The 26,028-nt window shown below is 48.9% G+C and overlaps 2 protein-coding genes across 2 annotated transcripts in view; both read right to left on the minus strand.

The window, feature by feature from the left end:
- The window catches only part of slc9a5 (solute carrier family 9 member A5), a gene marked incomplete at both ends in the record, with an annotated part of 38,085 nt that extends 35,632 nt beyond the window's left edge, over nucleotides 1-2,453 (minus strand). The window contains 1 exon segment of the mRNA XM_084437528.1: nucleotides 2,123-2,453. Within this exon segment, the coding sequence (XP_084293654.1) occupies nucleotides 2,123-2,453 (331 nt within the window).
- Nucleotides 2,454-4,341: 1,888 nt separating this feature from the next.
- Nucleotides 4,342-26,028, minus strand: part of fhod1 (formin homology 2 domain containing 1) — a gene marked incomplete at its 5' end in the record, with an annotated part of 59,966 nt that continues 38,279 nt past the window's right edge. Inside the window, 14 exons of the mRNA XM_084437346.1 lie at nucleotides 4,342-4,448; nucleotides 5,645-5,824; nucleotides 7,048-7,210; nucleotides 7,625-7,817; nucleotides 8,387-8,577; nucleotides 9,108-9,269; nucleotides 9,577-9,696; nucleotides 11,541-11,723; nucleotides 11,984-12,139; nucleotides 12,424-13,376; nucleotides 15,121-15,261; nucleotides 17,857-17,999; nucleotides 19,672-19,722; nucleotides 25,340-25,450. Coding sequence (XP_084293472.1) covers nucleotides 4,366-4,448; nucleotides 5,645-5,824; nucleotides 7,048-7,210; nucleotides 7,625-7,817; nucleotides 8,387-8,577; nucleotides 9,108-9,269; nucleotides 9,577-9,696; nucleotides 11,541-11,723; nucleotides 11,984-12,139; nucleotides 12,424-13,376; nucleotides 15,121-15,261; nucleotides 17,857-17,999; nucleotides 19,672-19,722; nucleotides 25,340-25,450 — 2,830 coding nt within the window. The 3' untranslated portion in view covers nucleotides 4,342-4,365. The remainder of the gene's footprint in view (nucleotides 4,449-5,644; nucleotides 5,825-7,047; nucleotides 7,211-7,624; nucleotides 7,818-8,386; nucleotides 8,578-9,107; nucleotides 9,270-9,576; nucleotides 9,697-11,540; nucleotides 11,724-11,983; nucleotides 12,140-12,423; nucleotides 13,377-15,120; nucleotides 15,262-17,856; nucleotides 18,000-19,671; nucleotides 19,723-25,339; nucleotides 25,451-26,028) is intronic.

Genomic DNA, 26,028 nt, shown 5'->3' on the forward strand with positions numbered 1-26,028 from the left:
ATTAATCAAGATATGATCATCCCTGTTTCATTTACTGTACTTTGCTTTTGCCAAGAATAATATAACTTGCTAACTATTTATTATTTCTATTGCAAATAATGTGTGTTGTCCCACAAAGTCCAGATATGATGCAGAAACAAATCTCTCTGACGCGGGTTAACTTAGGACTCAGGGTTCATCACAGGGCCAAGAGAAGCTTCCCCTTCATGACGTATGTAGTGAGACAGCGTTGCTCTCCGCCTGCGCTGCTTGGAGAACAGAAACAGGAAGCTAAACTGGAGACAGGAAACGCCAATTCTTTATTTATTTATTTTTAAAAGGAGAATAAAGTGTATGTTGAACTCATTTGAGAAAGATTTCGTTTTCGCTGCAAAACATTTTTCCTGCAGGCAGCTTTTGGGTTGACGATAGTGTTGACAACCTGATTTCAAGACATTGCATCTGTCCAGTCACACACACACACGGTCCAGTCACACACACATGGTCCAGTCACACAAACACACACATGGTCCAGTCACACACACACACACACACACATGGTCCAGTCACAGACACACACACACAGTCCAGTCACACACACACACACACACACACGGTCCAGTCACACACACATGGTCCAGTCACACACACACACACATGGTCGAGTCACACACACACACACACACACACACACATGGTCCAGTCACAGACACACACACACAGTCCAGTCACACACACACACACACACACACACACACACACACACACACACGGTCCAGTCACACACGCACATGGTCCAGTCACACACACACACACACACACATGGTCCAGTCACACACACACATGGTCCAGTCACACACTCACATGGTCCAGTCACACACACACACACACATGGTCCAGTTACACACACACACACACACACATGGTCCAGTCACACACACACACATGGTCCAGTTACACACATGGTCCAGTCACACATACACACACACATGGTCCAGTTACACACATGGTACAGTCACACACACACACACACACACACACATGGTCCAGTCACATAAAGCAATTATGTAACTGGAAATGTGCAGCACGAAGTGACAGAAAGAAACCAGACAGAGGAAATAGAGCCAGGGTGTAGAAGTGAGAGTGACAGAATGAGAGTGTGAAAGAGAGAGAGAGAGAGAGAGAGAGAGAGAGAGAGAGAGAAGGAGAGAGACAGATGGATCCGTGTTCATGTGACAGTTCTATCCCCATTGTCTGGCTGTCACTGGCTGCAAGACAGCTATAGACGGGCACACACTAGACACCTCGGCCAATGCTTCAGGGTCTGTCATGTTGAGCCCCTGCTCTGTACGAGAGAGAGGAGAGAGAGAGAGAGAGAGAGAGAGAGAGAGAGAGAGAGAGAGAGAGAGAGAGAGAGAGAGAGAGAGAGAGAGAGGGAGAGGGAGAGAGAGAGAGAGAGAGACTGGACAGGGTGCGGGAGCTGTAATAGCTCCATCATTCATTTCCATTCGTCCCGGTCTCCGGAGTTCGACTGTCTCCCTAGACGCACAGTAGACCGTGGAGATAATAGTACTTTCGCAATACCTCGCCTTGTCACAACAGAGAGCCCTGCGGAGAGAGGGTCCAATAGCCAGACGGTGAGTCACACCGCTAGTCCAGGATGCTGTTGAACCTCACACATCGCCGAGGTGCGAGAATAATCCTTGACGTGATTCTACTTCAGGGGCGCGATTCGGCGGTGTAGCAGGCTAGCACTAACTCACCATGCCATGAACGAGGGATAAACGGAGGGCAAGAAGAAAAAAAAAGGGCTACTGCTGCTTGTGGATTTGTGGTCATCCACTTGGGTTGTGGGGGGATCATACGTGCCAGAAGCAGGTGTATCTGTGGCAAGCATGTCACGAATGAAAATGCACGCTTGTTTTGTAACACTGATGAAGAAAAACATTTTTTTTATTTTTTTTTAAATGCATGAATTGACATGAAAAAAACGGCATGAATGACTTCAGTCCTTAAATAAATATTAGGCTACTTAATATCACAGGGATATTCATAAGAGTTGCAGGACTATGGCGACTACTACCACAATAACTTAGAAGGCTGTGCCTCACATTTGTTTATTGTTGAGAGGAAGGGAACTTACGGATTTTCGCCACACTGGCCACCAGCAGCCAGATGGCGATAATGTAAGGCGTCTGGACGTAGCTCCATTCCCACTGCACTATCTTGTACCCCCCTCCGTGATGCGACGACTCCCCGTCTTTGGTGGTCATCGGCGGTTCCTCGGCAGACCTGGTCAAGGCAACCCCGGGCGAGCCGTACTCCTGGCTCAGCTGCAGACGGGAGGCAGTCGGGGAAGGCACCGGTGGCGACGCACCGAGCCCCAGCTCCGGTTGAAGCGATGCTGTCACATATAGGTCGGTCGCAGCTTCACCGACTGCCGTAAGCAGCAGCATCAAACTCAAGGCGAGCATCTTACCGGTACACTCAGCGGTGCGTCATCTTCCTTGCCGTTTTATACGTCCATGAAGGGGGAGACGGAGGTAGCCTACGGCGCGGGACGACCAAGTGCGACCGGTTTACAATATCAACACTCACTCACTTTCCGCCGGCAACCCAGCAGAGGTAGTGCTGGCGTATCTTGGCACGTGACCCGAGTCTCCACGGACCGACCGGTGAGGCTTTCCGTTAAAGAGCCATGCGCGCGCGAGGTTGAGGTGTAGGCTACTGTCCGACAGAGCGGTCAAACGATTATCCGGCTCTTCTTTGAACATTCACCTGTGTAAGTTAGAACAGACGCGTAAACAGCATTTTAAATGTATTAGGTGAGACTAATAAGGTGGGCAGCTGCATAAGTCACTATTTTGGAAATGGATCCGAAATTTTGTAACATAAATTGTGTCAATGATTTTACCTGATTGTGCATGGCAATTTGGGTGGACATTGATAATCCAAATTTAGGCTGATGATACATTTACAGGACAAACATTTATATTTCTGTTAAAACATTTTATTTATTGTTCTGCTGCACCACTCCCCTGTCACTTACATTAGGAAATTAATAAAATATGCTTTTGCCTAGAGTTAAAACCATTGCTACAGTATCAGCATGAGCAGGAGCCTTCAACATGGATGGAGTTGGCTGCCCTGCTGCATATGTGCCTCAGAATAGTGGGGAACAGGGGAGCGCATAGTGATACTGTACATTCGATGTGTAAACATGCAGCACGTATTAAACTAATAAAGACACCAACACATCTAAACTTAACAGAAAGGGAGTGACCACGTGGTAAGCATTATTTAAATCAAGGCAGCGGATCCTTGCTTTACATATTAGCCGTCCCTCCCAGTGCAAATAGGCAACAATCTATACATAATCAAATTCATCTTTCTTCAAACCTGTGCTCAAGTTATTGCATTTTTCACTGCAGGATTACATTTACAAATACCCCATGTACAGTGAATACTTATATTTTTCTTGGACATAAATTCCCTCCCTACACTTCTGCCTTCAGAAACATTTGAGATGGAGTAGCAATACAACACGCTACGGAAACCATTATGTTGAGACTGACTGAACACTGAACAGAAATATAATATGAGGTGGCCCACATAGCCGTTTACACACACACGCGCATACACATACATACACACACACACACACACACACACACACACACACACACACACACACACACACACACACACACACACACACACACACACACACACACACACACACACACACACACACACACACAGTCTGTGGAGTCTATATAAACCATCAAAGGAGTGTTGTGAGAAATACAACCAGCATGTGACCTGGTTCCTGACTCTATCTAGATGATCTCGTCTGGGATCGAGGTGACATCTATTCAAGACCACAAAGGACCTCACATGCTCCTGAATATAATACCAATTTGACCATAATTGCCTGTGTACTCCAAGCTAAAACATAGTGTCATGTCCTTATCGAAACTCAGACTCCTAATACAGTTCTTAAAATATGTATATATCTGTACAAAATGTTCAATCAAAACTTACATCATAGTTTGAAAGTATGCTACACTAACGCAGCAAGATATACAATAATTTTAAACACTTCATCAGCTTGGCGGTGCCACATCAAAGTAATAATTTCAACAGAATCAGAGTGACAGTAAGGTGAATCCTTGCTTGTAGTGTAACAGGTGACCCATGAGCTTTTGTTCGATGGCTAAGGTGAGTTGTAGGCCTTTCTCAGGGGTTTCCAAGGCCTTCCCCTCCTTATGATCATCCCTTGCCCCTGAGGGTCAGAGTTCAGCCTCGGCCCTGACGGTTCCGTCCGCGTCGCTGTGTGTTACTGTGCCCTGTGATGTGATTGTCAGTTCGCCGGTGTGCTTGTGTTCAGATCTTGTCAGCGGTTTTATTGCTTAGTCCCAGGGCCTGAACCACATCTACACTGAGCCCACTCTTCAGCGTCCTCCGCACTGCAAAAACAACAGACACGTCAGTGAATATAATTACACACGCACACACACGCACACACACACACACTCTCTCTCTCTCACACACTTTCTTTTTTTCTCTCTCTCACACACACACACGCACGCGCACACGCACACACACACACACAAAATCCACAAGGTCAACATGCACATACAGTACATAGGAGCATATGTGTACATTGCCTAAACAAGCGGCAAATACAACAGGCATATATTAGCCTAAAAGTGCCACGGAAAACTGTCAGTCTCACACTTGTTCAGAAGAAGTCAGACGTTCATAAAAGAGGTCCTTCCAGAGCATGTGAACAGCTGGCTATGTTATTTATCTGTTTTGAACAGCTTCGGAGAGGAACTGAAAACAGTGATGGGAAGTCCGGCGAGATAACGGGCTGTTTTGGACACGGCTCTCCTATTGTGGTTGGACACAGAGAAGAAAGCCCCCTTGGCTCATCAGCCAGACTGACTCACATGCAGCACCTTGACCCTTCTTAGACACGGACGGGCCTAGAAAAGAGCTGTGAATAACGAGCCTAACATGTGGGGCTGTGGTCATTAGTACCGCTGGATCAGTAGTACTGCTGGCCACTGCCACAGACATCATGAGCTCCCAGCCAGCAAGCTGGTGCTCTGGGAGCCGACACACGGGCACCGGTTAAGAGGACGTCCCACACCAACATACGTGGATGTACTGAGGACGGACGCAGACTGGCTGGATGTATGGACAACCGAGATGATTGGAGACTTCACTGTCAAGCTCGTCTGAGGACGACCTAATGATGATGTAGAGCTTTGATAGTTTGGGCTTTTATTCTGGTCCGGCACTAACACATCTCTTCGACCCCTTCATCTAGGCCACGCTGCATTTGAGTCCTTAATTCCTCCCTTCTTTCTACACCAGCTCAGTGACCTTGTGGTTAGTGTCCGCCCTAAGATTGTGAGGTTGGGGGTTCGATGCCTCCCTGCTTGGCACTCAGCATCAAGGGTTGGATTGGGGGTAAGTCCCTGTGACATACTAGCGTCATGTCCAGGGGGTGGACTTCTACATCAAGCTGCCTCACGCTAAGGAAACAGGAGATAGGCTCCTGCCCTATGGGCCACTAGGCCCGAGAAACATTGGTTCTCAAAAAGGCTTACTTATCTACTGTAGAAGCGTTCTAGAAGCTATGTACAGCACTCACGTGACTTCCGGTTGAGGCGCGAGCGCTTGCGTGTTTTGGGGCTGGAAGGCCTCTCCGACGGGTTCTGCGTGACAGACTTCACCAGCCGATCCATGATCTCGTCGGTGGCGTCGTCCTGGGAGCTGGTGGCGTCGTCCTTGGCTGCGGACGACATCGGAGATGGACTAACTCTGCCTAGACCTGCGGAGACAGGACAGGGCCGACACAGGACAGGGACACTTGAACACAGTACACATTGTATATACCGTTAATACATACAGTATTATGAGGTTTGAGTGGAGGAATAGCCTCGTGAGACCATCCTGATCTTGTGAGCTCATGTTGTTTCACTCCGCACATCAGTCTGGCTTGATAGAGATCTGCTTGAGCACTATCAGAAAATGAACGAACAGCCAAACAGTGTTCTTTGAGGAAATACTAGCAGCCAGCTAGCAGCTATGCCGGCTGGGGTTTGGGTGTGACGACACTAGGGCTGGGTTTAAAAAATCGATTCATCGATTCAGAATCGATTCTGAATCAAATGATTCAGAATCGATTCATGAATCCCAAAATCGATATTAATTATAGTTAATTAATTCATTCAATGATTCATTCATTCATTTTTGGAAATCAGTATTGATACCCAGCCCTAGTATTGATGTGTTGCATAACTTGGCAGTCATGTAATTAAGGTTACAGCTAAAAAAAACAAAACAACAGGTTTTAGTAACACTAACCGAATCGATACTGAATCGAATTGAATAGTGATAATCGATTCCGAACCTTGTGAATCAGAATCGAATCGATTCTTGAAATCCGACTCGATACCCAGCCCTAGACGACACCCAACTGTTTGTTCCAAAACAACAATGGCGGACGTCAGTGTAAATGCTGTTAAAGCATCAGTTACATCTGCACTGGGGAATATTTCTTCATTGAAAGAAAAGCAAAGAACAAGGGCTTTTCTCTGTGGAAAAGATGTTTTCGTTCTTCTCCTGACTGGCTTCGGTAAGAATTTGATTTACTGACTAACGAACCACGTCAGGTTATACGAGGACACTAACCTAAAACCTAAAGCCCAAATCAACTCAACAGTCCAGGTAAGGATTAGCGGATGGTGAACATCTTGTTCTCTAATCTTGATCTTTATCTAAATCCTGAGTTGTAGATGACACACTGGCTTGTCTCTCCAGCCCAGAGCTCTTTTCCCAGGAGGGCAGACTAATGTTTGACATGGGTCCGCTGGGTAAAGAGGGCAATCATGTTAACAGAATCCTTATTGATCAGGAGAGCCGGGTCACACAGACTACTCCTCTCCTGAATTACTATCAATTATATATAGAGAGAAGAGGTAAACGGCTACAGCCTAGACATGGTGCACTACACTGTTATGCATACTGTGTGTGTGTGTGTGTGTCTCGTACTCCGCACGGCGCGGCTGCGTCGCAGGTTGCCATGGTCACTGCTGGTGATGAGCATGTTCTTCATGTTCTCGTGCTCCTCCTCCTGGGCCGACTCAGGTTCCACTACTATGGAAACGGGGGAGGAGCTATCCTGGGGTGGAACCGCTCCGGAGAACTTCTCCGTCTGTTGGAGAGAGAGAGAGAGAGGGAGAGAGAGAGAGAGGGAGGGAGAGAGAGAGAGAGAGAGGGAGAGAGAGGGAGAGAGAGAGAGAGAGAGAGAGAGAGAGAGAGAGGGAGAGAGAGGGAGAGAGAGGGAGAGAGAGGGAGAGAGAGAGAGAGAGGAAGAGAGAGATGAAGAGAGGGACGAGAGAGTGAAAAATCATCCCCATTTCTTAGCAGAGGCCCCTTGGCTCCTCACATCTACCTAGTCGTCATGTCTGGTCTGTGTCTGCAGAATTACCCCTACATCTAGAAACCATCAAACAAATGACTTCTACTAGTCATCAACAGAACCACGTTAATCCTTTGGAGGTCACTGGGCCCACATGAACCCATCAGTGTGTTCAGAACCCTGCTGTCCAGAACCCTGCCATCTCACCTCAGTGATCATCTTGCCGCGGGTCTTGGTGCGTTCTCTGTGGGCGGCCCGTTTGCGTTTCTGGGTGAGAACCCTCTCCCGGGTGGTGCGGTACTCCAGGGAGAACTCGCTGATGATCTTGCAGAACTGGGTCACCTTGGTGTCTCGTACCGAGTAGGACGGCTGGCCCAGGTACAGCAGGAACGAGTGGAACCTGCAGACAGGGGCGGGGTCTGGGCCTTAAAAGGGGGTTGTGGGGGGTGGGGTGATGTGTGTTTTCTCCATGTGTGTGACACTTGTGAGTGTGTGTTTTCTCTGTGTGTGTGTGTGTGTGTGTGTGTGTGTCTTCGAGTGTGTGTGTGTGTCTTCAAGAGTGAGTGTGTGTGTGTGTGTGTGTGTGTGTGTGTGTGCGTCATCCCACCTATTGATGATGCGTCGTGCACCCTTGAGGATGTGATCCTCTCAGTGCAGTCCTTGTGTGTGTGTGTGTGTGTGTGTGTGTGTGTGTGTGTGTGTGTGTGAGAGAGAGTCTGTATGTGTGTTTTTCTATCTCTTTTTCTTTGTGTGTGTGTGTCTTTCTCCGTGTGTGTGTGTGTGTGTATTTCTGTATGTGTGTGTTTTCTGTGTGTGTGTGTGTGTCTTTCTCCATGTGTGTGTGTATCTTTCTTCGTGTGTGTGTGTCTTTCTCCGTGTGTATGTGTGTATTTCTGTGTGTGCGTGTTTTCTGTGTGTGTGTGTGTGTGTGTGTGTGTGTGTGTGTGTGTGTGTGTGCGCGTCACCCACCTGTTGATGATGCGTCGGTGCACCACCTTCAGGATGATGATCCTCTCGGTGCAGTCCTTCAGGAACTCACTCATCTTGTTCTTCAGCAGCGGCTTGGTCTCGTGCTTCGCCACCACCTTCAGGTTGTCCCACGACGTCTTACACTTCCTCTCCAGCTGCACCAGGTTATCAGAGAGCTGCTCAAACTCCACCTGGTGTGTTTGTATGTGTGTGTGTGTGTGTGTGTGTGTGTGTGTGTGTGTGTGAAAGAGAGAGAGGGGGAGAGAGACAGTGTGTGTGTGTGTGTGTGTGTGTGTGTGTGTGTGTGTGTGTGTGTGTGAAAGAGAGACAGAGATAGAGGGGGAGCGAGACAGTGTGTGCGTGTGTGTTTGTGAAAGAGAGAGAGGGGGAGAGACAGTGTGTGTGTGTGTGTGTGTGTGTGTGTGTGAAAGAGAGAGAGAGGGGGAGAGAGATAGTGTGTGCGTGTGTGTGCGTGTATAAAGAGACAGATTGAGAGAGAGAGAGAGAGAGAGAGAGAGAGAGAGAGAGAGAGGGTAAGGATCATTACTTGATACTGAAGTACAGTATCAAATCAAAACATAATTTTGGGATGTGAAACAGGAATAATCCGTCATCTCATAATATCCTTGCACTGATTTGCCTTTGGGGAGAAGAATGGTAGGATGTACAGAATAAGATGGTTTGAACTGTAAACAATGTTGACCAACAGTGTGGGCCGTACTTTAGCCGAGCGTGTGATAGCGGGGATCTCAGAGTAGACGTCCGAGGTTTCTGGGTAATTCTCCACCACAAAGATACAGGCGTGATGGAGCAGAGACTGTCTGTGCACCGTGTCCTTGACCTCTGTCACCTTCTCCAGGTAGTTCAGCTCAAAGCCCTTGGCCTGCAGAACACAAACACACACACGCACGAACGCACACACACAGTATTATTAGAGCCAGCCAGAACTGGAGTCATCCCTATCAGACTAATGGGTAACAGGCTAATCCATCTCTATGTCATGTCACAACAAACAGGTTTTAATCTGCTTAGCTTCGTAACTCTGTGGAAGCTGAATCGATTGCATGCATTTAAGCTTTTTGCACGGGACTGTTTAGAGGTTATGAACATGCATTTTTCTCTTGCGTTTCTAAGAACATAATAACACACAGCATATGCAGTGCGTTGTGCTTGGAGTGGGTTCTTCTTACACTAGTGCTGTTGAGGAAGTTCCCGATGGCCAGGAGAGTCGCTAAGATGCGCTTGAAGGTCTTGTTCTTGGCCAGCTGCTCCATGCCCAGTTTCAGGTCAAAGAGAGGCTCAGCGATCTCCTACCACAGACGCACGGACGAGAGAAGAGGTCAAACACAGTCACAGCATCAAACACCAACCTACAGGAGAATATACTGTCTACTACACACCTTGGCTGAGAAAACTGCAGTGACGGAACATCTGGCTATGAAGATCGATGAATAAAGACATGCGACGTATGAATGTGAATGAATGAATGAATGTTGGTGGTGGTCGGAGGGGCCGTAGGCGCTGATTAGCAGCCACGCTTCTGTCAGTCTGCCCAGGGCAGCTGTAGCGATGTATCTTACAACCACCGGTATGACTGTGTCTGAATGAATACTGGACTCTGTAAAGCGCTCTGGGTATCATGAAGGGCGCTATATAAATCCAATTCATAATAATAATACCACAACTATTCATTTCTCAAGCTTGTATCATAATGTGTGAATAAACATTAGCAAACTTGTAAGTTGACACTTGAGTCTGCGTGTGCTAAGTACTGAAACGTCAAAGTGGTAGCCAGCAGCGATTCAGCAGGTTAGCGGTAACCTTCTGCATCAACTTCATTTATATTCCATTCACACTCTTGAGGAGAACTGTGCTGGAGGCCTCATGACATCATCATCATCATGCCGTCCAGAGTTACACAAAGTGTTACAGTTTGTTGGTGACCTTAGTAAATTAATTATTTGTCTCAAAGTCGCCTGAAGAAAGTGTAGGGAGAGCTATTGATAAATATGAAGACATGTCTCGTCCTGGTCTTGGTGAGGGATGCACCCTGGGGTCTCTGATCACTGCGTTGAACCCCTCTAGCTACCTTCTCCAGGGTCAGTGTGTTGAACCCCTCTAGCTACCTTCTCCAGGGTCAGTGTTGAACCCCTCTAGCTACCTTCTCCAGGGTCAGTGTGTTGAACCCCTCTAGCTACCTTCTCCAGGGTCAGTGTTGAACCCCTCTAGCTACCTTCTCCAGGGTCAGTGTGTTGAACCCCTCTAGCTACCTTCTCCAGGGTCAGTGTGTTGAACCCCTCTAGCTACCTTCTCCAGGGTCAGTGTGTTGAACCCCTCTAGCTACCTTCTCCAGGGTCAGTGTGTTGAACCCCTCTAGCTACCTTCTCCAGGGTCAGTGTGTTGAACCCCTCTAGCTACCTTCTCCAGGGTCAGTGTTGAACCCCTCTAGCTACCTTCTCCAGGGTCAGTGTGTTGAACCCCTCTAGCTACCTTCTCCAGGGTCAGTGTTGAACCCCTCTAGCTACCTTCTCCAGGGTCAGTGTGTTGAACCCCTCTAGCTACCTTCTCCAGGGTCAGTGTGTTGAACCCCTCTAGCTACCTTCTCCAGGGTCAGTGTGTTGAACCCCTCTAGCTACCTTCTCCAGGGTCAGTGTGTTGAACCCCTCTAGCTACCTTCTCCAGGGTCAGTGATTTGAACCCCTCTAGCTACCTTCTCCAGGGTCAGTGTGTTGAACCCCTCTAGCTACCTTCTCCAGGGTCAGTGATTTGAACCCCTCTAGCTACCTTCTCCAGGGTCAGTGTGTTGAACCCCTCTAGCTACCTTCTCCAGAGTCAGTGATTTGAACCCCTCTAGCTACCTTCTCCAGGGTCAGTGATTTGAACCCCTCTAGCTACCTTCTCCAGGGTCAGTGTGTTGAACCCCTCTAGCTACCTTCTCCAGGGTCAGTGTGTTGAACCCCTCTAGCTACCTTCTCCAGGGTCAGTGTGTTGAACCCCTCTAGCTACCTTCTCCAGGGTCAGTGTGTTGAACCCCTCTAGCTACCTTCTCCAGGGTCAGTGTGTTGAACCCCTCAAGCTACCTTCTCCAGGGTCAGTGATTTGAACCCCTCTAGCTACCTTCTCCAGGGTCAGTGTGTTGAACCCCTCTAGCTACCTTCTCCAGGGTCTCGTAGTTGAGCTTGAAGGCCCAGAGTTGCAGCCGGGCGGTGAGGCCGCTGATGGAGGACAGGGTGAGGAGGAACTGCTCGGCCGTGCCTAGCGGGATGTCAGGGTTGGCCAGCTGGGCCTCCTGGATCTTTTGCTTCTCCTCCTCCGTGGGCGTCATGGTCAGGATTTTCTACAGCGAGGCGGAGGGGGAGGAGAGAGGGTTTACCGCATGTGGGAGAGGGGAGAGTTGTTACTTGTATCTTTTATATGGACTGAACTTATTTCATTACCTCGTACGTTACAGCCCAGTGATTTAGCAATCATTATTAGTATTCATAAGGGGCATGGTGCATTTGGTGCAAGTAATATAATTACGTCACTGTGCAGCCAGTATGCTGTGCACCAATGGTGGCCAAACAGCCTCCTCTGGTGGTGGAGAGCCAGTACTACCTCAATGCCCTCTTTGCTGATGGCAAACTCGTCAAAGTTGAGGATGGCGGACTTGATGACGTGCGCGGCCGGTAACACGGTCATGCCGATGTTGATGGCGTTACTCCTCTTGGAGTCCAGGACCAGGATCTCAGACTTCTTCACCTCCGGTCCTTTCTGTGAGACCAAGTAGGACATGTAAATATTTAGGATACGTTTGAAAATCAGTCCGTTCTTTCGGTGCTTCAGTACGGCTTTCACAGTTAAATTCAAATGGATGTTTTTTATAAGAATAAGGGAAGATCAACAAACAATCAACGTATCAATTATCAACAAACAGATGGACATGACTAAATACAGTACAACAACAGTGAGATATGAGACAAATACACATAAATAATGAGTGCAAAACAAAAAAGACTAATATTAACAGTAATAGTGATTAAACACCATCCGCATACCTTAGCCACCGGCAGCTCCTTGGCCTTGGACTCAAACAGGTGTTCCAGTTTGGCCGTGTCCACCGTCACCTTGTCCAGCGACGCCCACACCGTCCCCCTGCCGAACTTGCACTTCCTGGGGCTGTCCGACTGCTTCAGCTCCTTCCAGAACAGCTTCACCGTCTTGCGCTTCTTGGCAAACGCCGGTTCTGGTGTTTGGAGAGAGGAGGAGGGGGGCAGAGGCGGGGCTCCTGGGGGGGGAGGCGGCGGGGGCGGGCCTTGCAGGCAGGGCGGGGGAGGGGGAGGGGGAGGAGCCATGCCCGGCGCCCCCGGGGGAGGAGGCGGGGGCGGAGGGGGCGGGGGGGCGCCGGCCATGCCCGGCATGGGCGGGGGTGGTGGGGGGACTCCGCCTCCGTTGGGCAAGCCCGCGTCGAACGGGTCGATGTCCAGCACGTCGATGTCCTCCTCCTCCAGCAGGTCGGAGAAGTCCAGGTCTTTGATGCGCAGCTCACGGCGGCTGGGCTGCAGCTGATCCCATGCGTCGCCCCCCTGGTCGCGCGCCAGCGGCGTCATCAGCGTCGTCTCCAGGCTGCGCGAGTGCGTCTCGGCGTCGATGCTGTACTGCGGCCGGACGCGGCGGTGGGCCTGCTGCTCCTCCGCCAGACGGGCGCGGGCGGCCTGGGCGCTGCCCCCCAGGCCCTGGAGCTCCGCCCGCCGCCAGCTGCTGTCCTCGCTGGGCTGGGCCGAGCGTGCCGCCAGGCTGGAGAGGCGTGCCGCCAGGCTGCCCACGCCGCTGAGGTCTTCGCCCTCGCCCGAGGGCACGTCCGGCTCTTCTTCTTCAGTGGTGCCCGAGGGGCTCTTCAGGGGGCTTCCTGTGGAGTTGTTGGCGTAGAGCATGTCCAGCCTGAACTTTGTGTCGTTGGAGAGGGTACTGCGCTGCTCCACCACACTGCCCTGGTGCTGGACAGCGCCACCTACAGGACAGGAGGGGAGAGAGGAGAACTAAGACACTAGGAAACTATTCTACACTTGCATAACAAAGAAATCATGTCACGTTTTGGAATAACATGTTGGCATGACACCTACTGTATGTACTGTAGGAGTAGCCTGTCGGAGGACCATGGAAAATAAAAGTGAACCATAGAGTCTCTACAATTGAACCCACTCATTTCTAACAGCCTGTTAAAGCAGCAATTAAAGCACAAAATCATGTTTGTCAAATGGAATTAAGAAAATATTGACAACTCTGTACATTACTGCTCAGGTAAATTAAGTACTTCAACCTAAGGTTCGTAACAAAGTCAAAATCCTGTTTTGTCTTACCACTGGCCTGGCCAACATGCGAGCGCAGCTCCGTGGCTCCACAAGCTACCATCGCTCGAACCTTTCTGAACTGCTATCACTAGAACCTCTCTGAGCTAGAACCTCTCTGAGCTAGAACCTGTCTGAGCTGCTATCACTAGAACCTGTCTGAGCTGCTATCACTAGAACCTCTCTGAGCTGCTATCACTAGAACCTGTCTGAGCTGCTATCACTAGAACCTCTCTGAACTGCTATCACTAGAACCTCTCTGAGCTGCTATCACTAGAACCTCTCTGAGCTGCTATCACTAGAACCTCTCTGAGCTGCTATCACTAGAACCTCTCTGAGCTAGAGCCACCTCGATACTGCGGTGACCACGGACTGTCTGCATGTTCCCTGTCGGTCACCCAGATCTGAACAGGAAAACGGAAACAGATCCTCATCTAGTGTAAACAGTTTACATCCCTGCCCCTTCAGAGTGGACCAGCCGCGTTGAGGACTGGGTCCTCTGGCACAACCACGGGGGTGGGGTGGGGGGGAGGGGTCCTGAGTGTTATCTTCAAAGCCAAACACAAGGAAAATATTTCGGTTTGAAATTAACTAACGGACGTGAGGAATCTGTGAGAGAGTTGCTCTCTGAAACAGGAAAATAATATCTTGAGGTGAAAGAAAGTGATTCCCTTGGACTTCTGTACATCTATGAGGATTCATGTTCTAAGCATGTTGGACATTTGTTGTGGTTCTATCAAAGTAGTGGTTCCTCAAAGTTCCTCCATGCCCTGAGGAAGTTATAGAACCTGAGGCACTGGTCACTAAACTGAAATGAGATCCACCTTCGGGATTTCACTTTTTCTTATGAAATCAATGTTTATGACAAAAGTTCAATCTTAGGCTACAACACATTCTAAATCTATGATGGCAGCCACATCCTATTAAACAATTAGGTAGCGTCTTAAACTGTATGATAATGCATTTCTTAACTTCCACTCCATGTTCAACGGATAAAGGACTAACGGGTAAGAAGATACTGTAGAGGGAGGAAGACGGACAGACAGACAGGGTGGACAAACAGACAGGGAGGACAGACAGACAGGTTGGACAGACAGACAGGTTGGACAGACAGACAGGTTGGACAGACAGACAGGGTGGACAGACAGACAGACAGGATGGACAGACAGACAGACAGACAGACAGGGTGGACAGACAGACAGGGTGGACAGACAGACAGGGTGGACAGACAGACAGGGTGGACAGACAGACAGGGTGGACAGACAGACAGACAGAGGGTGGACAGACAGACAGGGTGGACAGACAGTCAGAGGGTGGACAGAGACAGGGTGGACAGACTGACAGGGTGGACAGACAGACAGGGTGGAAGGGAAGTGGAGGAGGAGGACAGTGTGGGGGGTCTCTTGCCTGGTTCATTGTGGGCAGCCTGGTTATCTGTGTCTCCTGGCTGCTCCAGGGCGCTCTGGCTGGGGGCGAGGCCGATGGCGCTCTCCCTGGAGGCCTGGGCCACAGCCTGGGGCTCCGAACCACTTCCTGTCTGGCCTGGGACTGGAGGACACGCACGCACGCGCACAAACACACACACACACACACAAACACACACGCAGACGCACGCACGCACACACACACATTACTACATTACTGTATATGTATGCAAACATACACAGCCAATCGTACAGACGCGAATTGCTTATTCAATCTCTCTGAGGAACAAACACACACAACTTGCAAACATAGACACACTTATGTCCAAGCGCGATGATTCAACTGTGCCCGAATAAACAACATAAGAAATCATGTATGGCTGTGCCTCCATTTAAAGGGTTGGAGCCAGGGCATAAAACCAGTCTGCCTCAGAGAAATGCCCCCCAGACAGTCTCCAATTCACATGAGTTGAAAAGCCCTCTGCCCTCTACTGCCAAGGGCCCTTTCACTTGTCTCCCTGGGTCTTGAGAGGGAGAGAGAGAGAGAGAGAGAGAGAGAGAGAGAGAGAGAGAGAGGGAGGGAGAGAGAGGGAGGGAGAAGGAGAGGGAATGGGAGAGGGAGAGAGAGATAGGGGGAGAGGGTGGGAGAGAGAGAGGGAAAGAGAGAGGGGGGGAGAGAGAGAGAGAAAGAGAGAGGGAGACAGAGGGAGAGAGAGAGAGAGAGAGAGAAAGAGAGAGGGAGAGAGAGACAGAGGGAGAGAGAGAGAGAAAGTGAGTGTGTGTGTGTGTGCGTGCATGCGCTAAGTGTGTATGAATGTGTGTGTGTAGGAGGGTGTGTGTGTATGAATATGTGTGTGTAGGAGGGTGTGTGTGTGTGTGTGTGTAGTAGTGTGTGTGTGTGTGCGGGGGGCCTCCGTCTCTCATTTCCATGTCTTAGGCGGGAGCAGAAAAGGCTCTTTCCTCTGCCAGGCTGCCCGTGAAGCGCAGGGCTGGTAACCTGGCACTCTGACCGGGCCTGGACCTGCGCTCTGACCGGGCCTGGACCTGCGCTCTGACCGGCCCTGATAACCTGGCACTCTGACCGGGCCTGGACCCGCGCTCTGACCGGGCCTGGAGCCGCGCTCTGACCGGCCCTGGTAACCTGGCGCTCTGACCAGCCCTGGTAACCTGGCACTTTGACCGGCCCTGGTAACCTGGCACTTTGACCGGCCCTGGTAACCTGGCACTTTGACCGGCCCTGGTAACCTGGCACTTTGACCGGCCCTGGTAACCTGGCACTTTGACCGGGCCTGGACCCGCGCTCTGAACAGCCCTGGTAACCTGGCACTTTGACCGGGCCTGGACCCGCGCTCTGAACAGCCCTGGTAACCTGGCGCTCTGACCAGCTAAGCCAGCCTGGCAGCCAGGTGGGCCCAGGCCTTTCAGTGATTTGTTTGGGTAATTCACCCATTTCACGGACTGAAACGGTTTCAGATAAAGACTATTGGAGTCGTCTGTTTTGAATAGCTTTTGACTCTCATTCAGACCCAGTGGGGGGGAAAGAGACCCCGATGTGATATTGATATTACTGAACGTTGGTCAAACTACTAATCTACGCAAGATGTTCATGAATCATACATTAAAGTCCTAAGTCATTTATCACTGCCCCACCTTCACATCCAAGACGTATTATTCTTTCAGGTATTTGATCATGTATTTGATCTATGTATTTGATCTCTCAGGTAATTCACCTCTCAGGTAATTCCCATCTGTATTTGGGATCTAGGTGTGTTCTTCTTCAGAGGGACGACATCTACACACTAGGGATGTTAACAGTAAATCGTCTATCGATTATTTGCCGATAAGATTTGGTTACTCGATTAATTGTTTGTTAATGGAACAGAACTTTTTTTTTGGAACGAACATTATCAACGGGAGTTGTGTGAAATGTAATCATGATTTAAGGTCTGACTGCACATGAGGGCGCCACGCCATGTAGTGAAGGCTAATTGGGATGCTGGGATATTTCAACAACACAGCGGAAGACGACACAAAAATGAAGCGAGCAAAGCGCAGTCTTACCAATGAATCGGCTATTGTTTGTTAAGGTTAACAGTTATCGATTAATGAAATTCTTTGAAATGTGCACTGTCAACGGCTCCACCCCTGTAGCAGCCGCCTCTGCGCCTCAGTCTATAACGAGCCTGTTAGTCTCAGTCGTCCTGTGACTCAGCAGGAACCGTTGACTCTCCCCAGCGTGAGGTGTGTTTGTTACGCGAGAGAGTGCGGCCCTGTCTGACCCCGCTCGTTTGAGACGCGCGCGCACACAGCCGTCACACCAGATGCTTCTGGGGGAGGAAGGGCAGGAAGGGGGGTCAGAGGTCAAGCTGTGGCTTGGGGCGCTGACTCTAAAATCCACTATCCGTCCAAATAACACTTCCTTCATCCTCAGGAAGAGAAACAAATGAATCTGTTGTGGATTGAGAGAGGGTCCCAGTAGACCAGGGGGGCTGCAGTAATAACAGCCCTCCTACATCATCAGGGGTTCAAAATTATACACTTGGTTCCCAAAATCCACTTTCAATATTACAGTAAATCGATGGGCAACAACTGCCAACGGTCAAATGGTCACACTGTCAATGGAAATATGTGAGAAGGGACGTTTTAGCCAATAAGAAGTGTCCGTGCATTCATTGCCCCACAGGTGTCCACCATAAAGGTTAAGAGTGGTTTACGCTACCTTCTGGGGCGGGGCTAAGGCTGGGGGCGGGGCTCTCCGTGGTCGTGGACGGGGCTTTTATTTCGTCCTGGTGCTTGTTGCCGTGGAGAGACCTCCTCTTCTTCTCCCACTGCGACGCCGCCAGGCTGCGGAGGAAGGTGTCTCTGAGGGGGTGGGGGGGGGGGGGGCGGGGGGAAACCGTTAGCGACAGAGCCAAAATGGCGGCGCGGTGGAGAGCATTGTGGGGCACGGTAAAGAGGAGTGTTATTCAGTATAATACAGCACTGTACATCCATGTATTAGTATTATTAATACAGTGACAGATGCAGTGGAGCCATCGGTAAATACTTTGCGAACCATCCGCTCTTCTTAGATGTGGGAAAATAATTCATATGCGAAGACGTGTTGAATTTCGATCGCACACTGTAGAGGCCGACGGCCTTGGAATGGTGGCATTAAAACCAGACCCCCACCCTCACCACAGACATGCTGCCCACACTGTCGGGGGTCAGCTGATCCACCCCTCTCTCTCGCCAGCGACAGAAGCCAAGCCAACCACCACAGCACACACGCACACGCACACACACACACACACACACACACACACACACACACTGTGCCCCCCCCCCCCCCCCCCCCCCCCCCCACCCCACCCCAAGAAACCGCAAGCGACATCAGGAGAGCACAGGGAGGGGGCTGCTTCTCTAAAACAGCCCCCCTGGATTAAATCAACCCATCACTGAGATTTATGACTTTAATATTCTATCTGTGAACATGGATAGGAAACTACCCTCTCTGCCTTGGCCGTACCTACGCTTGAACCCAGCCGTGCGTCGATGACTCCTCTCTGATCCTCACAGTAGCCTTACAACATGCTTGATTACCCAGTTAGGAATTTGCCAACGTCAATCAACATGCACTTGTCCTTTCACTCCGAGTGCAACGTACAATAATGCTTAGTTCAACTCAAAATCAACTCGACAAACAAACTCAATCCAGATTAGTCTATCGTGCACGAGAAGTCATTTTGCTCCATCGTTGTCGCCGGTCCCCTCACGCGGAGCATGCGGAGGGGGGTTCTAGAGTGTGTGTATGGGATGGCTGGGCTCCCACACCACAAAATCACTACCGTGGACAAACTCTGCTTAAGGTATGTGAAGCATATAATCTAGCAGAAATGACTTGTGCTTTGTGTCCGGGGTTCAGTCTAACATAGTTGAGACGCTGGTGTTCTGTGGTGGCCGTTTCTACAGAGGCCTGTCGTAATCACATTGTTCACATTCTATTCACGGTGCAGGACTTATTATTGTTGTTGATTTCGACCACAGGTGTACATAGAACACAATAGGGCTCAGGCCAGTAGAGAGAAACCAAAACAGAGAGATAGAAAGCATGGAGAGTAAAATAAGGAAGATATTTTTATACCCTATTATTATGGTAAAATAAATGGTTTGAAATAGGCAATAGGAACAAAATTAGTTTTATATGAAGGGTGGTCTTAAAATCAGATGGGATTTAGCTAAAACATTTGTTAGCCAATACCCAATGTATTACCTGCTGTACCAACAATTTTAGCTAAATCCAATCAATTAAAATGTGATTAGAACCCTTTTCATCAAAGACAGAATTGTGTTAATTGATTGGCAGTTAAAAATACACCTTTAACAACAAAGTACAACAACATTTCAAAATGGCTGATGCACACCAAGACCCCCAGAAAAGCAGCCGGCTCAAAGCAGGTGTGCCCAGTGAGCCCTCGTCACCTCCCAGCATGCACAGGGAGCTCGCTGAGGGGCTCCGGTCCGTCACCCGCACCGTGGCCGTGACTGTACTTACGCAAACTTCCTTAGCACCGGCTTGTCCATATTTACATTACAATCCTCTGAGCTGGGGAGAGACACTGTGTTTTACACAGGGAAGAGAACTAACACACCAAACAACCCCCAAACAACTATGGATATGACGGCTAAATACATCAGTCTGTAGGCTGTGTTATGATTGATCATCAAAATGACAGTTGTGCATCTAAATTAGTTTTAGTTTCCAAACATCATCATCTTCCGAAGCTGAGACACTGAAAAGGAAGAGGAGTGATGAGAGACGAAGAGAGAAGCTGCAGGAACAGAGGAGAGAAAAGAGCAGAGCAGCACTTGAAGAGGACCAGACGTTATTCTGCCGTTGTTCTCACCTGATGTTAGGAGCTCATTTCCAGTAGAAAAAGATGGCTATGAAATATTCATCATCCCTTAATGCTGCTTATCACATGTCGGTCTAGTGAGGAACTTGTCCAGGGCTCCAAAATAATACCACTAATGAATGAGTTGAAAGGACGGACTGGATCGGTGTTTGTCGTCAAGATTGTGTTCTGACCCGGGTCTGAGCAGCCTGGCGCCCTGTCCTGTCTCTCCTCCTCTCTCCTCCTCTCTTCTCCCTCTCTCCTCCCTCTCTCCACTCTCTTTCCACCCTCTCTCCTCCTCTCTCCTCCCTCTCTCCACTCTCTTTCCACCCTCTCCTCCCTCTCTCCTCCTCTCTCCTCCCTCTCTCTCTCCTCCCTCTCTCCTCCTCTCCTCTCTCTCCTCTCTCCACCCTCTCTCCACCCTCCTCCTCTCTCCACCCTCTCTCCTCCTCTCTCCATCCTCTCTCCTCCTCTCCACCCTCTCCAACCTCTCCTCCTCTCATCCTCCTCTCTCCACTCCACACTCTCTCACTCCACCAAATGACTACTGGAACTATAAGGATGATTTAAAATCAGGACGGCACCTCAGAAAAGCCAAATTCTTTGTTCTGTGCCAAGAGAGGGAGATAGGGGGAGAGAGAGAGGGAGGGAGAGAGAGAGAGTGAGAGAGAGAGAGGGAGAGAGAGGGAGGGAGAGAAAGAGAGGGAGAGAGAGGGAGAGGCAGAGGGAGAGAGAGAGAGAGGGAGAGAGAGAGAGAGAGAGGGAGAGGGGAGAGAGAGAGAGAGAGGCTCTACTCACCAAACAGCAGGTCCTGCCTGGTGAGCGCTGCAGTAAAAGGAGAGGTTTGGAGAGCAGGAATGTTGGAGGCCACAGCAGCAAGGAAAGAGATTAGGACCTCGGCCAAACATGATGAAGAGTAGGAGGAGAGAAGGAAACATGATGAAGGAGGAGGAGGAGAGAAGGAAACGCGCATCAGAGAAATAGACAGACGGAGAGAGGGGGGAGAGAGGGGGGGAGAGAGGGGGGGGGAGAGAGAGGGGCAGACTGACGTGATTAGAGAGGAAAGCAGAGTCAATAGAGCAGTACAGAGCCCTGATAGAGCTATGGAGCAGACTGCTAAGTGCAGAGCGAGATGAGTTAAAGCGAGGCAGGGGAGAGAGATGATACGTCTGGATACCGACTGTGCGTTTCAATTTTCTACAAAGAAAAAGCTGTCAGACTATTACAAAAGTCTCTACAGTAAAATATTACATAAAAGACATTTACGTGAAACACTACAATCTTGGTTGTCTGTTAAAAATGTTCAATGGATCACTCCCTTCCAAAATTTCATATCATATCATACTGTAATTATCGTGTAATTATCAAAAGACATGTGGAGCTGGAGTCCAGCAAACGTGGGATTTTGTCAAGACCAGTAAAACAGACCCCAAATCTAAGTGACATTACTCTCTCAAATACCAGAACCTGTATCAAAACCTACAGTAAGGCCCATCCACCTGTCTGGGGACCACCACTGACCCCCCCCCCCCCCTCCCCCGAGGTGGGTTCCTAGCCTGGCTGGCCCGGCCACTATGCCCTGGTAGGTAGAGGATGGTACCAGCCCCTATGCCCTGGTAGGTAGAGGAAGGTACCAGCCCCTATGCCCTGGTAGGTAGAGGATGGTACCAGCCCCTATGCCCTGGTAGGTAGAGGATGGTACCAGCCCCTATGCCCTGGTAGGTAGAGGATGGTACCAGCCCCTATGCCCTGGTACTGTAGGTAGTGGATGGTACCAGCCCCTATGCCCTGGTACTGTAGATAGTGGATGGTACCAGCCCCTATGCCCTGGTACTGTAGGTAGTGGATGGTACCAGCCCCTATGCCCTGGTACTGTAGGTAGAGGATGGTACCAGCCCCTATGCCCTGGTACTGTAGGTAGTGGATGGTACTCACTTAAAGGTGCTTCTGCCCTCTGACTTGTTCCCCTGTTCAGAGAGCGCGTGTGACTGCTGCTTCTCAGGGCCAGCGCCGTCTGTGGGAGACGGGCTGTGGACAGACCGGGGAAGAAAACAAGACACACACACACACACACACACACACACACACACACACACACACACACACACACACACACACACACACACACACACACAGAGGGGGAGAGCGTGAGGGACAGCCAAGGCGGGGAGTGGAGAGAGGCGGCTTCAGCGCCTCGTCTCCAAACAACAGTGTTTCCTGTTAGTCTAGTCCACTGAGACAGGGATCCAAAACAAGGGAGGGTGGCAGACTGTGTGTGTGTGTGTGTGTGTGTGTGTGTGTGTGTGTGTGTGTGTGTGTGTGTGTGTGTGTGTGTGTGTGTATGTGTGTGTGTACCACTGTGTGTGGTGCGTCTCATTGTGTGTATATAAACTGTGTGTGTGAGCGTGCGTGTGTGCGTGCATGTGTGTGTGTGTGCTTGCGTGTGTGTGTGTGTGCGCTTGCATGTGTGTGTGTGCGCGCTTGCATGTGTGAGTGTGCTCATGTGCCTCAACGACTCGACTACGCTGCTCAGTTTGAATGCCCCCCCCCCCCCAGTCTGAGTGAGTGTTCCAGCCTCATGTCACTGGTGGGCTGAGCCGAGCCGCTAGCTGAGCCCGGTCTTCACGCCTCCGTCTCCTTCCTCCTAAAGGCTGATTGATGGGGACGCTGAGCCGCAGCGCGTCCTGCGGTTCTCACAACTACAGGGACCCATTAGCTCCATTTCTGCAACTCATCATTTTAAACTTCGCCTCTAGCTGAAGTCGTGCAGAGCAAAGAAAACAAACCTTGAGTTTCTGCAAAGGCACACAGCCACGTTGGAATTAGTTAAGACTATCCTATATGATATTTACCGTCTCAGTTTCAGTACTGGGTATATAGTTCTTGCTGAATGATGAATTGGAACAAATACTGTAACTGTTGATGTTCATTTCAGGAAGGCTTGACTTTGGTGTGAGTTTTGTGGATGTTACTGTATTAGCGTTCAGGGTGAGTTCAAATGACCAGAGCGGTTAAACCATGATGCAAGGGTAGCTCAGGACAGAATTATGCTGCGATGAAAATACCATCTTGTCTGTTGTTTTCTGGATCTGGGAGCTGGCCAGACTCCAGAAACTTACCGTACCGTCTAGGGCTGGGTTTAAAAAAATAGATTAATCGATTCTGAATCAAATGATTCAGAATCGATTCATGAATCCCAAAATCGATCTTTTATTTAATGAATGAATGAATAAATTAAGGAATGAATAGTTCATTAATTCATTCAATGATTCATTCATTCATTCATTTTTGGAAATCAGTATCGATACCCAGCCCTAGTATTGATGTGTTGCGTAACTTGGCAGTCATGTAATTAAGGTTACAGCAAAAAAAAATAAAGGTTTTAGTAACACTAACCGAATTGAATCATGATAATCGATTCTGAACCTTGTGAATCGGAATCGAATCGATTCTTGAAATTCGAATCGATACCCAGCCCTAGTACCGTCCACTTACAGTAGGCTAAAACCTCCATCATGGAAGGCTGCAGTGTCAACATGTTTTAAATAGAGCTGCATTTCAGGAGCCAGCTGTGGACAACACAAGATGGAGGTGCCGCCTTCCTTATACTGATTTGGAAGTTTTTCTTCCAAATTTCCATTGAATTCAATGTTGCCTTGACTTAAAAGCCCTTCATCTGAATGAAAAACGAGACTGTATTAAATCTATTTTCCGTATTCCAATCAAGCTGGCTAGTTTTAGCTAAATCCCTAGACAACCTTATTGGAACCTGTCCTGTGGTTAAGACCTCTTGGCGAGGCTGACATCACCAAGCAGAGGATGAACTAAAGTGTTTTTCAGCCGATTCACTCGAGTGTGGAGGGGGAGAGAGTGGTGTATAAGCCCTGTTTGGGGCTCCAAACACTAATCTTCTCCTTTCAGAAGAGACTTTAATTAGCCAGAACTCCCGCTTCCCTTCTCAGAGTTCCTGGATGTTCCGGTGCCAACGCAGCTCAAGAAAAAACGCTGTCAGTCTGAGTGTGGAAGCGTCTTTGTGATGTGGATTGTATTGTTCATTTGGAGTCTCATGATGAGTCATCACACACTGGTTTGGTGTGAGGAAAAAGACACAGTATTGCATAATATTGCATAAAAGTACGGTTTAACTGTGAAGCTTCATGCACACCAAGGTTATAATAGTTTTGCTTTTTTCATTTGTTTTTATTTTTATACTGTATTGTTTTAACTTTTTGTTATAAATTTCGGTTTAGTTTTGATTAGTTTTTAAAGCAGGTTTGCAAGTTTATTTTATTCTTTATTTTTTTAAATGCTTAGTTTTTGTTTAGTTTTTATTAGCTTCAGTATAAGTTTAAGTCTTCTTTTCTTCTGCGCTAGCCTTGGCTTTTTTCTTCTTTTTTTTTCTTCTGCGCTAGACTCGTGATACTATCCTGATCTCGCGAGCTCAAGTTGTTTCACTCCGTGTGAAACAAACTATCTGGTGCATGTCAGGTTACTTCTGCGCAGGGGCACAGCTAAAGGAAAAATGGAGGATAGATTTCATATCCACCCAAAATACTAGGCTTATGTATGAAATGAAAAACACTAAAACTAATGACATTCTCAATAATTGTAGTTTATTTTAGTTAGTTTTGTAAACACACAATACAGTTTTAGTTAGTTATCGTTTTTTTGTAAAGCGTAGTTTTTATTTTTATTTCAGTTAACTAAAACGTTTTTTCACACTTAGATTTCGTTTTTTTGTTAGTTTTCGTTAACTATAATAACCTTGATGCACACACACAATTAGGACATTGTAGAGCGAGGGTATTTCAGAAAGTGGGTTTAGTGAAAGCTCAATCTTACATGTGAGGTAGACGGCCCCAGAAATCCTGCTAGTTAGTTTGTAATAGTCCTGGTAGAACAAGGCTATGGCTAACTGGCTGTCTCAGAGATGCTTCCATTCCTCAGGTCATGTCCTTCATGACCTCTGATATAGACAGACAGGTCACGACAGGAGGAACGTTGAAACTCGGTCGTATTCTGTACCAGTCGTTCTCCCAATCAGTGGTGATCAAGGTGGTGGTGGTGATGAGGAGCCAAGGAAAGGATCATTTTAGAGTATTGAGACACAGCCGGTGAGTGAGTGAGTGAGTGAGTGAGTGAGTGAGTGAGTGAGTGAGTGAGTGAGTGAGTGAGTGAGTGAGTGAGTGAGTGAGTGAGTAAACAGTAGTAGTAGTAGTAGTAGTAGTAGTAGTAGCAGTAGTATGTCCTTCATTGATCCCTGGAGGGAAATTGCACGTGACGTTAGATGAAAGACGAAAGGTCTGTGGTGGTTGGGGGGTCACAGACCTGCTCACGGCTGGGGAGGGCTCCTCAGAGATGGACCCCGCTTTGTTGAACAACCTGGACCTCCTAGAAATCCCCAGAGCAGACATGTGGTGGCTGAGGAAAGAGCGACTCCTAGTGGTCGGGGGTGGTAGTGTTACAACCAGGGAGGGTGAGAGGGTGAGAGAGGGTGAGAGAGAGAGAGAGAGAGAGGTGGAAAATAGTGGTTAGATGAGAAACGGGTTAAAACACCCAACACCAACCCAGAGAGAGAGCGAAAGAGAGACCCACAGCAGAAGCCATCAGTCCAGAGGAGGGACTAGCCGCCTATAAACCCATATCCAGATATAGGCATGCAGTGACCAAGAAGCACTGGACAGAGAACACATAGGACAGACCTCCACTGACCTGCTCCTGATTGCAAATGGACTATAGTTGACTGCAAAAGTGCAAGGAAATGTTCTCATCCAAGGACACGTTGATTGCCCTTTAGTAATGGCATCACTGTTCCCTTATGCATTCAGACAGCTGTAGTAGACTACCGCAAAAACAACAGCACCGGGGAAAACATGGAGACTTCAAGGCAGAAGCCAGACTATTGAACTAGGCTAGTGAGACCCTGCAGTTTCTCAATCATCTCTCATGATAAGTCAATGAGAGATTAATATGAGAGTTTACATTGAGGCTGTTCTGGGCAAGCAAGCAAACACACA

This window comes from Borostomias antarcticus (assembly GCF_949987555.1).
Source record: "Borostomias antarcticus genome assembly, chromosome: 4".
Lineage (NCBI taxonomy): Eukaryota > Metazoa > Chordata > Actinopteri > Stomiiformes > Stomiidae > Borostomias > Borostomias antarcticus.